Source organism: Kogia breviceps, chromosome 1 (assembly GCF_026419965.1).
Source record: "Kogia breviceps isolate mKogBre1 chromosome 1, mKogBre1 haplotype 1, whole genome shotgun sequence".
Classification (NCBI taxonomy): domain Eukaryota; kingdom Metazoa; phylum Chordata; class Mammalia; order Artiodactyla; family Physeteridae; genus Kogia; species Kogia breviceps.
Window position 1 is genome coordinate 39,694,944 of NC_081310.1, and position 15,241 is coordinate 39,710,184.

Sequence of the window (15,241 nt, forward strand, 5' to 3'; positions counted from 1 at the left end):
TGTGCAGCATGCTGGATCTTAGTTCCTGACCAGGGATCGAACCTGCGCCCCCTGCAGTGGAAGTGCAGTCTTTTTTTTTTTTTTTAATTCAAGTATTTTATTCACAGCAAAGTGATTCAGTTATACGTATATACATTCTTTTTTGTATTCTTTTCTATTATGGTTTATCATAGGATATCGAATATAGTTCCCTGTGCTATATAGTAGGACCTTGTTGTTTATCCATTCTACATATAATAATTTGCATCCGCTAATCCCAAACTCCCAATCCATTCCTCCTCCACCCACCTCCGCCTTGGCAACCACAAGTCTGTTCTCTATGTCTGTGAGTCTGTTTCATAGATAAGTTCATTTGTGTCATATTTTAGATTCCACATATAAGTGATATCATATGGTATTTGTCTTTCTGACTTACTTTGCTTACTATGATAATCTCTAAGTCCATCTGTGTTGCTGCAAATGGCATTATTTCATTCTTTTTATGACTGAGTAGTATTCTATTGTATAAATGTATCACATCTTCTTTATCCATTCATCTGTCATTGGACGTTTAGGTTGTTTCCATGTCTTGACTATTGCGAATAGTGCTGTGCTCAGTCTTAATAACCACTGGACTGCCAGGGAAGTCCCAAGGCCTTTCTTTGAACAGAGTAGTTCTGTTAAATAAGGAGATGAGGCATTATTTCAGTTTCATGTCATGGCTTTGCCAAAATAAGCTTAGTCTGTGAAAAAATGCCTTCCACAAGGCCAAGGTCTTTGTTTTGTTTTCTATTCTACCTGACACATAGCAGTGTTCAAAAATATTTATTGAATAAGTAAAAATCATTTTCAAATCCTACTTTGTTCCTTCCTATACATTTTTGAATGCTTTAAACATTTTCTCATACTTAGCCTAGTGTCAGCTATTTCATAGAGGAGGTACAATATTTTGCCTATTCTTTTCTCCTTTAGAATTGCGGTTATCCTGAATCAGGTTTTCACTTTGTGGTCTCTTTTGACCTTAGACTGCCCTTAAGCTGAAGACTCACAACCTAGCTCAATGCCACTGGCTCCACCTTGTGTCAGGAACATGATACTGCACTCACCAAAACAGCCTACCAAGAGCCAGCCTGCCCCTGGCCAAACATTTTAAGTGGTCCAATTGCCGTAAGTAAATTAAATGATGATGCCACTATTGGACAACCTTACTGTGACTCATTTGTTGTGAAAAGATTTCACCTCCATATCTACTACTCTGTATATAGTGCAGCTATTGAAACAAATTCTTAGCCAAAGTTAAACTAGTACTTAACCAAAAAGGCTTTTGGAGTTAGTTTGCAGCTCTTATCAATGTAAGAGAAATCTACTCTGATAAAAGAAATACCTCTGCAGATTTTAAGGACTTTATTTTTTATAAATGTATTTATTTATTTATCTATTTATTTTTAACATCTTTATTGGAGTATAACTGTTTTACAATAGTGTGTTAGTTTTTCTTTTACAACAAAGTGAATCAGTTATACATATACATATGTTCCCATATCTCTTCCCTCTTGCGTCTCCCTCCCTCCCACCCTCCCTATCCCACCCGTCTAGGTGGTCACAAAGCACAGAGGTGATCTCCCTGTGCTATGCAGCAGCTTCCCACTAGCTATCTAATTTACATTTGGTAGTGTGTATATGTCCCTGCCACTCTCTCACTTCATCTTACCCTTCCCCCTCCCCATATCCTCAAGTCCATGCTCTAGTAGGTCTGTGTTTTATTCCTGTCCTACCACTAATGTCTTCATGACATTTTTTTTTTCTTAGAGTCCATATATATGTGTTAGCATACGGTATTTGTTTTTCCTCCTTCTGACTTACTTCACTCTATATGACTATTTAGGAACCCGGGAGGCCTCTTGAAATATGATGCCTCATCCGTTATCATTTGAAGAAAGAGCATACGAGAGGAAGGGGCTATGAGTGTTTAAACATCACCTCCCTTCTCCACCTCACTTGCCTTTGCATTAGTTTCTTCTCAGTCGCCCTCTCTGTGGCTTTTACAGGGCGGTGCAGTCAACCAATGGCCACAGAAGGCCATCTCCCGTTGAGCTGCCTTATGGGTCAGAGGCTGATCTGACTGTTCCGCTGGGACGTGCTACTCATCTTTAGAGAGCTTGAGCCCGGTGCTGGTTAGAGTCACTCACAGGGGCAGGGCAGGAATAAAGACGCAGACGTAGAGAATGGACTTGAGGACACGGGGAGGGGGAAGGGTAAGCTGTGACAAAGTGAGAGAGTAGCATGGACATGTATACACTACCAAATGTAAAATAGATAGCAAGTGGGAAGCAGCCGCATAGCACAGGGAGATCAGCTCGGTGCTCTGTGACCACCTAGAGGGGTGGGATAGGGAGGGTGGGAGGGAGATGCAAGAGGGAGGAGATATGGGGATATATGTATACGTATAGCTGATTCACTTTGTTATACAGCAGCAACTAACACACCATTGTAAAGCAGTTATACTCCAATAAAGATGTTTAAAAAAATAAATAAATAAACTCACCACAGCCCTTTTCTTGCAGCAGCAGGAACAGTTCCCTGTGCTGCCTTCTCATTATTTGGTCGAGGGATGAAAAGGGCTCCATCCTTTTCATACGCTTTTCTTTTACCTGAAAGAATAGTAGACTGGTATCCAGCTTGACCTCTACTTGTACTTCATGAAACAGAATATTTTAGATCTATCATCTTGCTAAGTTTTCAATATTAAATTCTAAAATACTGAGGAAAAATGTTGTAACTAATATATTTTATTGTGAAACTGAGGGCAAAGACATCCTTGATAATCAGCTTTTCAAGCCAAAATGGTAAAAATAGTATAACATGAAAGAACAAATTGTTTTATGAATAGTTTATACAAGGCAGAATTTCTTACTACTTTGGTTTTGATTATGAGAATGAAATGAAGTTTAAAAAACTTCAGGCTTATGGACGAATAGTAAAGGGTACACTGAACCCTTGTGTACTTTCACTTAGATTCACCAATTTTTAACATTTTGCAACGCCTGCTTTTTTTTTTTTTGCGTTACACGGGTCTTTCACTGTTGTGGCCTCTCCCATTGCGGAGCACAGGCTCCGGACGCGCAGGCTCAGCGGCCATGGCTCACGGGCCCAGCCGCTCCGCGGCATGTGGGATCTTCCCGGACCGGGGCACGAACCCGTGTCCCCTGCATCGGCAGGCGGACTCGCAACCACTGTGCCACCAGGGAAGCCCATAGCACCTGCTTTTGATTGTGTTAACTATCTCCATATATATGTACATATATATTAATATGTATGTACATGTATATATTTATATGTACGTATTTATGCATTTTATTATTTTTTTCATTTTGCTGGACTCTTTGAGAGTAAGTTGTAGACACTGGGACCTTTTCCCTTAAATACTCCAGTGTGTATCCTCTGAGAACAAAAACATTCTCTTTTATAAGCCACAGGTTTTGTGTGTCTGTGTTTTTAAAAATAATCTTAGAGTCAGACCATTTGGGGAGAACTTTAAGAAACCATTTGGCTCCTTCCCCTGCTTCTTGCAGGTAAATTCTTAAACAGTACAAAATTGATATTTTCCAGGAGTGATAAACACAGATTCCTACATAGACCGGGCCTGTAATATAAGTGTGTGAATCAGAAGTGTAGGACAATTCTCATGATATTTATGTATGTCCCCTCTAAACAAAGAAGCAAACCAATGCTATGCTAAACAAAACCTTATCTGAGGGCCACATTTGTTCTTTGGGTCATCAGTTTGTGATCCCTGGATCTATCTTCAAGGCCCTCATAGGGTGGCATATCCACAGCTTTCTTTAGAAGCACCTTGTTATAGTCAAGAAATTCTCCTTTAAGCCTAAATGCTCAGTTGAGATTTATGAGATACAGCAGTGTGCAGTGGTTAAGAGTATAGATTCTAGCTTGTGTATGTCTGAATCCCATTTCCACTATTTACTAGGATCTTGGGAAATCTACCTGATGTTTCTGTGGTTCAGTTTTCCTCATTTGTAAAACAACAGTACCTACCACACAGAGCTATTGTGAGGAGGTATTTTTTCTCACATCCGTACAAATCATGATTATGGTATAAGGGAGGTGAGTGAGATGTGAAGTCTGTTCTTTCTAGGAGTCTTAGAGGAGATGTCCATTCCTAAGCCAGAAAGCTAATTAATCTAGTTTTCTCACATCATGAGAGATTTTGTTTCTGTTCTCATCCCCATTCTCTACTTAGCCCTCTTGTCAGACTTCTCCACAGCTGCCGAGATTTCCCTAGTCCTGAGGAAGTTGTTGCTTTAACATATGGGCTATTTGTGACCTCAGGCAAGTTCTTTAACACCTTTGGGATTTAATTTCTTCACCTGTAAAATGGAGATAATAGTAGTACCTACCTCATAGGGTGATGAAGATTAAATGAGTTGATATATGCACTGTGCTAGAATGTGCCTGGCACAGAGTAAGTGCTGTGGAGCTGTGCCATTAGGTATGACATGCATTCTCTTCAGTAGGCATCCACCTCAACTGTGTATTCTGTACTTGTGGTCTAGATTTTCTTAGCACTAGCAGTTTTGGGGGTGGCGGGGAGCAGTTCTCTTCCTCTTTCCTCTGTAAGTGCTGTTATTAAGATACCAGTGGTCTTATTTTTGTCCAAATCTAAGATACTTCTTATTCTCTTAGCCTTCTGTAATATTTTTAACAGTAGAGATCATCTTGCAAATAAGGGTACTGGGCAGGGGGCATTTAAGGGGGCTATAGGAAGAAGAGAGGGTCAGATAAAGATAAGGGAACATGGGAGCGAGAGAGAGACATGGACTGATTGATGGGTTGAGACCCAGTAATGGCAGGATTTTGCAGAGGGGTTAGGTATGGAGTGGATGAGTGGGAAATGGAATCGACAGTTACAAGATAAGTAATTTAGAAGAAGTATTGTGATAGCAAAAGGAAGCTGAGAAATAGAATGGTTGGAGGTGGTAGGGCACCTATCAGAAATTTTTTCAGGATAAGGAAGATATGTGAGTGTTTTACAGCAAAAGAGGAAGCAACTAATAAAGGAAAAGAGTGAAGAGGGTGAGAGAGGCAGGTATGTCAAGAATAAGAGCCAAGACTGGAACTAAGAAAAACTGAGAGGGGTTAGCTTTGTTAGGAAGCTAACAAAGCTCCAAGGTTGAGAGCGTAAGGAAGAGGGTATGTACATACTTCTAAAGTGGTGTGAGGGAAGTGCCTGGAAAGGTGGTGGTATGAACTGAATGTTTGAGTCCTTCTCAAATTCATATTCATATGTTGAGGCCCTACCCCTCAATGTGATGGCATTTGGAGGTGGGGGCCTTTGGCAGGTGATTAGGTTTAGATGAGGTCATGAGAGTGGAGCCCCCATGATGGGATCAGGGCCCCCAGAAGAAGAGGGAGACCAGAGCCTGCTCTCCTCTCCTCCCACCCTGTGAGGACACAGCAAGAAGGTGGTTGTCTGCAAGCCTGGAAGAGGGCTGTCACCAGACCCCGAATCCGCTGGTGCCTTGATCTCAGACTTGAAGCCTCCAGAACTATGAGAAATAAATGTTTGTGGTTTAAGCCACCGAGTCTGTGGTGTGTTGTTTGAGCAGCCTGAGCTGACTGAGCAGGTGGTCGGAGGGTTGCTGATGGTGCCACAGCCTTAGCAGTTTCCATCTGTTCAGTGCAGGAGGTGACAGGGTTTTCTGCTGAGATTAAGGGAGTCAGTGCTTTGGAGCTTGAGGCAAGAGAGGCTTCAGAAGAGCTGTTTGGGGAGGCGTTTTCTAGGGAATCAACAGGCGATGAAAGAACGGATTGTCAGGCGACGTCCAGGACACTTGATACTGGATGGCATGAATTTGTAGTGGGCCATGGTTGATTTGTTTTGTTTTTTGTTAATTATTTTCTTCCAGCAGTGCTTTGCAGGAACAGGAAAGTAAAAATTAGAGATGCTCAGGGTTATAGATCATTAGAGCAGACAGGATGGAAGTTAAGTGGCCCAGAATCCAGGATGGTGGTAATGGCAGTTTTGAATGGTTGACTATAGAATATTGAACAACCATATGTGTAGATTAATTAATTGCTAAACACAGCTGCGTGAGTGAGCCCAGGGGAAACCAGTGGAGGAACCACTGAATTATGAAAAATAAGAACTCATTGTTGTCTAAGCCCCTACGTTTTGGGCAGCATGTGACCCAGCAACGGAAACCTGCAATGCTCTGCCTTGAGTTGGACAGCTGCAACCGGAAGCCTGGGGCCAAGGGAGCCGGTGCAGTAGGAGGTCAGGCCCTCAGGGAGTGGAGCAGGGGAAGAATGGAGAGGGGTTCTGGAGGGGCACACAGAATATGCAGTAGAGCAGGTGAAGCACAGGCTTTAGAGTGTGAGAGCGAGGGCCGGGCTCGCCATCTGGAAAATGGGTGCGTAGAGAGGCAGGTCATGGTGGTGAGTGGCAGATAAGAGCCCGTGCCTCCCCATTCACTCTTGGCAGAGGACCTTGCCTTTCCACACAGAGGCGAGGCAGACCTTCATATCCCACTCCCAACCACAAACTAGGCTTACAGATGTGAAGTGCATGATAGACTAGAGGACAAAGATGTGCCACATTTCTGTATTTTTCTAAATCTAATCAAATTCCATTTTCCCATGTGCCAAGACCAGGAAAAGGTCAACATTAGCAGTTCGTTGGCTTCTCCGCCTCCTCTCTCATGTTGCACTGGGATCCTAAGGCTAATGCAGTCTTTAGGAAAAACAAGGACAAGGAAGATCACTGTACTGCTGAGATGCCGAGGCCTGAAGGCGGGGGTAGCATCACCTTCCTCTGTGCCAAGTTCAGCCGAAGGGATCCTGACCACAGCTTCCGGAGCCCCAGAACACAGAGGAAGAGGTTAGCTTTCCACAGGAGGCAGGGTGGGTGAGCTAGCAGACCTGTTGGTTGTGTACAGGTGAGCTCTTGAGTTTTGTATTGTTCTTTAAGAGGCCACTGTGGACTCATCAGCCGAAGGGTCTTTGCCCTTTTCTCTTATATCATCAGGCCTTTATGTTTCAGGACTAGAGAGAAGGAAGTTTCTTGATGCTTAGAGGACATCATTAGGCTTTGTCTTCTGTGGTCTGTATAGGCAAAGTGTGACAATCTAACTAGATGCACTCAGAAGAACAGAAGATGGTGATAGGTTCTTCAAAGGGAAGTAGAAAGAGGGATAGAGTAAAATTTTCTAAGATTGCGAGGAGGATCCTGCCACCCTGTCACAGGTAGCAACTTGCTGGTGGCAGGACCTCAGATCGGACGGCTCTGTGGACACAGCACTAAGCACCTGGCCCAGCCCTTCCCACCTCCTCTGGAAGCCCAGCTGCTCAGTTTGACAGTGCCCTCATCAGCCTTCTACTTTGCACTGGCTCATTCCCATTGATCTTAAAACATGCTCACCTCTTTCTGGTCTTAAATTAAAAAAAAAAAAATCTTCCTTAACACCATGTCCCCTCCAGACATCTCTTCTTCCCTTTCACTTTATAGATCCATCTACCTCAACCCAGTGCAATCTGATTTCTCCCCCACTTTCAAGTGAAACATCCTTGATCAAAAATCAGAACTGATTTCCTTCTTCACTACATCCAGTGGACATTTCTCAGAACTTGTCTTACTTGACCTCTCAGCAGCATTTGACACCAAAGATGACTCAGTTTTTCCATCTCTTTCCTTAGCTTCCATGACACCGCCCTGTCCTGAATTTCTGCTTACCCCCGGCTCCTCTTCCCTGTGTCTAGCGCAGGTACTAGACCATTGTGTCAGTGTAGGTACTCCTCTGAGCTCTTCCTGGCTGGTCATCTCTCCCAGCCGGACACTGTTCTTAGAGGAGCTCTCCTGCTCCCGGGGCTCTGTTACCAGATCTGTGTTTCCAGCCCAGATTTTCTCCTGTGCATCCTTATACATGTCAAGTCTATGGTTTGCTTTTATCCCTCTTGAAAGCTAGTAAGTTAGTCTGTTACTGTTTCATAGATGTTGGCAGAAGACATGAGACCTGGGTCAGCAACAAAGGACTTCATTTAAGTATGGTTGAGGGACTTGCCTGGTGGTCCAGTGGTTAAGACTCCACGCTTCCACTGCAAGGGGCACGGGTTCAACCCCTGGTCGGGGAACTAAACTCCCACATGCTGCAAGGTGCGGCCAATAAATAAAGAAATGAGGTTGAAAGTTTCTCAGAGCAGCTCAAGGAGGGGATTGATCACGTTGCTGACACAGCACAATGTAATTCTAATTTTCTCTTTATGTACTGTACTTGTCTTTGCAAAGTGTGAATCACGATGGCAGCTATTGCCTAGAAAAGTACCATCAAAAGGAGTATTACACATATAATTTAAAATTTTCTAGTAACCATATTTTAAAGAAGTAAAAGAAAGGGCATTTTAACAATATGTTTTATTTAACTGATATGGCTAAAACATTATGATTTCAACGTGTAATCAATTAAAAATTATTAATGAGATATTTTACATTTTTTTCACACTAAGTTTTTGAAGTCCATATATATTTTTTACTTAGAGCCCATTTCAGTCTGCATTAGTCACATTGCTAATGCCCCATAGCCAGATGGAGGTAGTAGCTACGGTACTACATGGCTCAGGCCTGAAATTTCTCTCTTTCCCCATCCCACCTCCCTGAGATTTCTAACCTGCAAGGGCGTTCAGGCCTTTCCCATCTCCCTTCCCTACCCTCCCTTTGTTTCTGTGAGTTAAGGAAGCCTTTTTTCTTGTCCTTCTGAGTCTGGAGTTGAAGCAGTTCTCTGATTCGAAGAACAGAAGGCCTAGGAGGTTACGGAGGGGATAAATCTGAATACTTCTCAAATTCTATTTTTTGTCCCTGCCTCATTAACTATTTGTTCTAATGTATGCAATAGCCCCGTCTGATGTTACAAGAACATTACTACATTGGTGTTAGCCAGTTTCATGGTCATCCTTAGGGGCTTCTTGAGAGAAAGTATAATCTCATAAAATATTTTTAGTGTCTAGTAGTAGCATCATGTTCAGATCCTGCCTCAATGCGGGCTGTGGGCAGGAAAAGCAGTGCAGAGGTGTTGAGCCTAAGGTGCTCAGGGAGATGTGAAATCGAGTTGGCTTGAAGACCTTACATGTTTAGCTGGCCTTCAATCAGTGAATGTCGAGAATCCTGTCTTCCACAGTTACTGACTTTAGGTTTTTCTCTTAAGTTGATACTCATCCTGCAGCCTCCTTAAGTGAAGAACGTAAAAATTCTTATTTAAAGTATTTTCTCAGTAAAATAGAGAGTAAATATAATACCACCAACATTAGCCAGAATGGTAAAGAAGCTTAATATTCTAGTTAAGTGAATATTTGTGAAATTAACATTCAAAGTGTCACAACTTTTTAATCATTTTAAGTGGAAATATTTAACAATCTATTATAAATCCTCTGTCTCAGCACCCAGGGAGTACTGAATATAATTTCTACTTTCCTTAGGCTATTTGTTGAATTGAATTAAATTACCATGGGGCGGGGTGGGGAGTAGCTGATATTTACTGAGTGGCTGCTCTGCCGAAAGCTGTGCTTATGTTATGATGGATGGCTCTTTGCCCTTAGACTGCTCCCAGTCCAGTTCTGAGTATTTCAAGGGAGGTACTGGATTTTACCTACCAGGCAGGATTATGTGCACAGGGATTAACCTGACCAGTCTAGCAAATTGCAGGGCTGGAGTTTGAACCCTAAGCACTCTGCCACTAGAGCTCATGCTTTTAGGTTCTCTGTCACTAATGTAGACTTCACCACATTAGAAATTATCATCCTCATTTTACAGATGTGGAAACTGAGGCTCAAAAGAATTAACTAACACTTAAAGCCAGTTAGTAAGTGGCTGACCTTTCTTTTTCTTATTTCTCCCTCCTTTCTCTTCCTTTTCTAGAACTTTTTGATTTTGGCCCAGGCAGGGCTTGCACTTGCCAGTCAACACAAATACTTCTTTCTTCTCTCTTGTGTTCACTTGCCTACCATTTCCTTTCCTCAGAAAGTATCTTCCATCCTCTTGAGGTAATATTTATTGTATGACTTTGTTTGCTATGCTACATCTGCTCTGAAATAATTTAGAGAAATATAGCTCTTGTCTTTTCAGAGTTTATATTCTAAAGCAATTGACTGCTTTTTTCCCCAGAGAGATCGGAACAATTATCAGGTCATTAGGATGCTGCCCTAGTGAAGGAGAGCTACATGATCTGATTGCAGAGGTAAGTAGGGCTAAGAAAGATCCATTCAGCAGACTCTCTGCACGACTCCATCTTCTTGTAATTAAAAAAAAAAAAAAAAATCCTTATCTGAAGTGAAAAATGCCCTAAACTACCAAATGTGCTTAGTGAAGACATTAGGACAGCTATATGAATTAGCAAATCAACAGGATCTGCAAGAATTAATATCAGATCTTGAAGAAATGTTTATGACCAGGTAATGCAATGGATCAAGTAAGGACCTCACTTTAGATATTACACACTTTATAATTAATTGAAGAAAGGCCAGTAGACACAGGGGACTGACTGTATGCAGAGGGAATATTGACAGATGAAGGAATATAGTAAATAACGTCAGTTCAAAGGGGATAGTAGCAGTAGAGACTACAGAATATATTTGGGGAAATATAACTAACTTTCAGAAGCAGTGGTAAATAAAATAATAACTACCTTGACACTGAATTTTGAGAATGCTTATTTGTAATAGTGTAGATGAGTTGCTGGAGGAAATTATCTCATAAAGCAGTGATGAACAGCCCAAGACCAGAGAGCTTCACGCCCTGTTTGGTTTTCCAGAAAAGTGTCCAATCTGATTTCAAGTACAGCTTTCCGTTCAACAAGGCAGAGGCCTGAAGGGAAAAAAAACTACCTGGGCAACCACCAGGAGAAGAATCTTTTCAGAATTGCTTATCTAGGTATGTGGGTTTTGGTGGAGGCCAGGGATCAACAAAGAGGATAAGGAGAAAGGCAAGGAAGTGTGATTTTATTTATCTCCTTCTTCCTTGCACCCAGTACAGTACCTTCTTGTTCAGTGTTACACAGAAGAGAAGGAGTTGTGACTCTGGGTGAGTTGCTTAACCTCTGTGAATATCAGTTTCTCCATAATGACACCTACTTCAGAGTTTGCTTCAAAGATCAATGAAATAATGTATAAGAAGGCATGTTTTGAATCCTAAAGCACATGGAAGATTAGAAAGATGACTCTGTTGCTCCACGTTAGCATTTTGATAACTAAAAAGAAGTACCAATTTTTCATTAGCTTTTAAAAGTATTCAGTAAAGCAGGAAATTGTTTTTTCGTTTTGGGATCCAGTAAAGGTATTATTACTGAGCAGATGGTGAAAATAAAATCTGTTTTCCTTCATTGGTCCTCACTGTTTAAAAAAAAAGGTTTTGATCACTCCCGTAAAGTGATCATCATCAAAGCTAGAATTTGTGTTAGGGAGAGGAAAGTTGGCACTGTGGAAGACCTAGGAACTGGAAGATGAATTTACAGCGAAATCATAATTATTGTGTGTAATTGAGTAGAGTAAGGGAGCAGTAATGAAAATGTCTCTGAAAGTCTGTAGATGAGAAACTTTAGAGCCTAATTCTTTTATGGTTTGCTTGTATGTTTTAATCTGTAGCAGGGATCAGCAAACCACAACCCCTGGGCCAAAGCCCCTGGGCCCCAACCCCTGGACCAGTCCACCACCTGTTTTTGTAAATAAAGTTTTATTGGAACACAGCTAGACTCATTTACTTACATGTTATCTATGGCTGTTTACTTACTGCAAGAACGGAGTTAAGAGACCATATGGTTTGTAAAGCTTAAAGGATCTGGCCCTTTACAGAAAGAGTTTGCCAACTCCTGATCCATAGGTTTCTCTGGCAAAGTAGAGCAAATACCACATCTAGTGTCAGGAGATCTAGGTTCAAATCCCATAGCTACCACTTACGGCCATGTCACCTTTGGTGAGCCACTTAATCTTTCAAAGCCTGGTTCCACATCTGCAAAAGGAATGCAACAATACCATAGTGTTTTTATGAAGATTAAATTTAATAACTGTGAGGAATCAGCTGTTACTTTGTGGGCCCTCAGTGCGTATTTGGGTTTGCTTGCTCTGTAGGTGGCTCTCTACCAAAATGCCCCCATGGGTTTGGGTAGTTAACCCCAGTAGGTGCTCAGGTCCCAATGTTTTATTTTGTCTTTACAGTTTTCTTAGGTACATTGAAACAACTTTTGAAAATTACAGATATTTAGAACAGTTATGGACCAGTAGGGATCACTGAGCTGTCTAAGCCCATAAATGTTTTTCTATACTTGCTCATAACACAGTTTATTCAGATTAAATTCTAGCCAAATGCTTAAAAAGCTTTGGGTGTGACTACTGTTTTTGAAGTTTCCCAAATAACTGAGAGGAAAAAAGCATGTAGATATTTGTAGGATTCAAATACATTTAGAAAATCAAAGCTACATAATAGTAAACATCTAGGGGTAAATGTCATATTGCTAAATGCTCTGTCATAATTTCAGAACTGAAACTGTTTCTGCCTCATTTGCTCTGAAATGAAATAATGACTATGCATTAAAATTCTTCTGTAAAAAATTGAAATCTGTGTGTGGTTCTCTAGTTGTCATTTACTTGAATTTTAGTGTCGATGCATACTGACTTTCAGCCCTCCCCTTCCTGGAGATCAACTTGAAATCTGATGTATCTCTTGAAATAGATCATTTAAAAAAACACTCAGCATTGTTCCCTCCACTTAATATTCTGTAGTTAGCCACTTGCCCCAAATAATCTCTGCCTGTGTGGAATATCACAAAACCCAGCAACTGTGAGAAAGGTTAATAGAAATTTTGCCAACATACAGGTTACTAAACAATTTTTCCTTTAATATTAATTTAGAGCTGTCTAGGATATTCAGTGTGCAAGAGCTGGGAGGAGATAATGGCATTTTAGTACAAGTGGAAAGGATATTTAGAGGTCTACATCCTTTAAAGTTCAAACCTAAGTGGTATTATGGAGAATTTAAAGTAATTACAAAGGAGAACTAAAAGATGTTTAGAAAATAATACCAATGTTGGTGAGATTATTACATTGCACAGTTATTTTTAAAAAAGGTCAATGGGCTTCCCTGGTGGCGCAGTGGTTGAGAATCCGCCTGCCGATGCAGGGGACACGGGTTCGTGCCCCGGTCCGGGAAGATCCCACATGCCGCTGAGCGGCTGGGCCCGTGAGCCATGGCCGCTGAGCCTGGGCGTCCGGAGCCTGTGCTCCGCAATGGGAGAGGCCACAACAGTGAGAGGCCCGCAAAAAAAAAAAAAAAAAAAAAAAAAAAAGGTCAATTCATCAGGAGGTTTTAAAAATCATAAATGTCTATGTACCTAATAACAGAGCTTTAGTATAGAGGAAGCAGAAATGGACTGATTAGAGGGAGAAACAGAAAATTCCACAATTACAGGTGAATATTTCAGTAACCCTCTCTAAGTAATTGATAGAACAGCTACATAAAATATCAGCAAAGATATAAAAGATACAAACAACACCATCAACCATTCTGACCTAATTGATATTTATAGAACACTACTCCCAACAACCACAAAATACATGTTCTTTCCAAGTGTACATGGAAGATAGATTAGTACTGGATAGTACTAGATAGATAGATAGATTAAGTACTGGACCATAAAACAAGTCATAACAGATTTTTAAAAATTAAAATCATACAGGATATATTTTCTGATACCAAAAAAAAGAATTAAATAGAGATCAACTGAGAATTATATCACTAGGAAATCCTCAAATACTTGGAATTAAGCAACATACTTTTTTTTTTTTTTAAGATTTTTAAATGTGGACCACTTTTAAAGCAATACTGTGCTACAGTATTGCTTCTGTTTTATGTTTTGGTCCTTTGGCCCTGAGGCATGTGGTATCCTAGCTCCCCAACCAGGGATCAAACCCACATCCCCAGCATTGGAAGGTTAAGTCTTAACCACTGGACCACCAAGGAAGTCCCTAAGCAGCATACTTCTAAATAAATCGTGAATCGAAAAAGAAATCACCAGGGGAATTAAGAAAATATTTTTCCCTGAACAATAATGAAGATACAGTGTGTCAAACTTTGTGTCATGCAGGTAAAGCAGCACTTAGGGGACAGTTTACCACTTTAAGTGTTTATATTAGAAAAGACAAAAAGATCTAAAAGTAATTATCTAAATTCTCATCTTAAGAAACCAGAAGAAGAGCAAAGTAAACCCAATATAAATAGAAGGAAGAAAATTATAAAGAGCGGAAATCAGTGAAATACCAGAAGAACAGAGAAAATCATTGAAAGCAAAATACTGGTCTTTTCAAATACAATTGATAAACTTATAGCTAAGGACATCAAGATACAAATTACCAATGTCAAGATTAAAGGAAAGCACAGGGAGCTATACTCAATATCTTGTAATAACCTATAATGGAGAAGAATCTGAGAAAGAGTATATATATATATATATAACTTTTCTATATACCTGAAACACAACATTGTAACTCAACTATACTTCAATAAACATTAAAAAATAATCTTTCAATTTAATTATGAAATTTCCCTTCTACCAATTCTTTTTTTTTTTTTTTTGCTGTATGCGGGCCTCTCACTGTTGTGGCCTCTCCCGTTGCGGAGCACAGGCTCCGGACGCGCAGGCCCAGCGGCCATGGCTCACGGGCTTAGTTGCTCCGCGGCATGTGGGATCTTCCCGGACCAGGGCACGAACCCGTGTCTCCTGCATCGGCAGGCGGATTCTCAACCACTGCGCCACCAGGGAAGCCCTCTACCAATTCTTAATAGTATGAGATCGGTAGTTACTGATCCCTGCTTCTTGAAGCAAAAATTAAAGAGTAACTTCTGTGTAAAAAAAAAAAAAAAAAAAAGATAAGGGAGGGGTTATCATTATCCTTCAGACATTTTAAGAGGATAATAAGGAAACATTATGAAAAACTTTATGCCAATAAATCTGGCAACTTAGATAACTGGACCGATTCCCTGCCCTGACAGATAAAAATTACCAAAACTGACCCAAGAAAAACTGGAGAATTTGAATAGTCTCATATCAATTACCAAAATTAAATTTATAATTAAAAATTTCCCACAAAGAAAGCTAGAGATTCAGATGACTTCACTGGTGAATTCTCTCAAACATCTATGGAATGTACCAATTCTATACAAAAATCTTTCTGAAAATATTATAGGAAGGAACACTTTTCCAACTCATTT

At 40.7% G+C, this 15,241-nt stretch overlaps 1 protein-coding gene across 3 annotated transcripts in view; it reads left to right on the forward strand.

Annotated features, from left to right (window-relative positions):
* The window catches only part of EFCAB2 (EF-hand calcium binding domain 2), a 138,796-nt gene that overhangs the window by 102,795 nt on the left and 20,760 nt on the right, over window positions 1-15,241 (forward strand). For 2 of the 3 annotated variants that reach the window (XM_067030749.1, XM_059068265.2), the window contains exon 3: window positions 10,148-10,220. The exons of the other annotated variant lie outside the window; for it this stretch is intronic. In XM_067030749.1, the coding sequence (XP_066886850.1) occupies window positions 10,148-10,220 (73 nt within the window). The remainder of the gene's footprint in view (window positions 1-10,147; window positions 10,221-15,241) is intronic. 3 annotated transcript variants of the gene reach the window in all.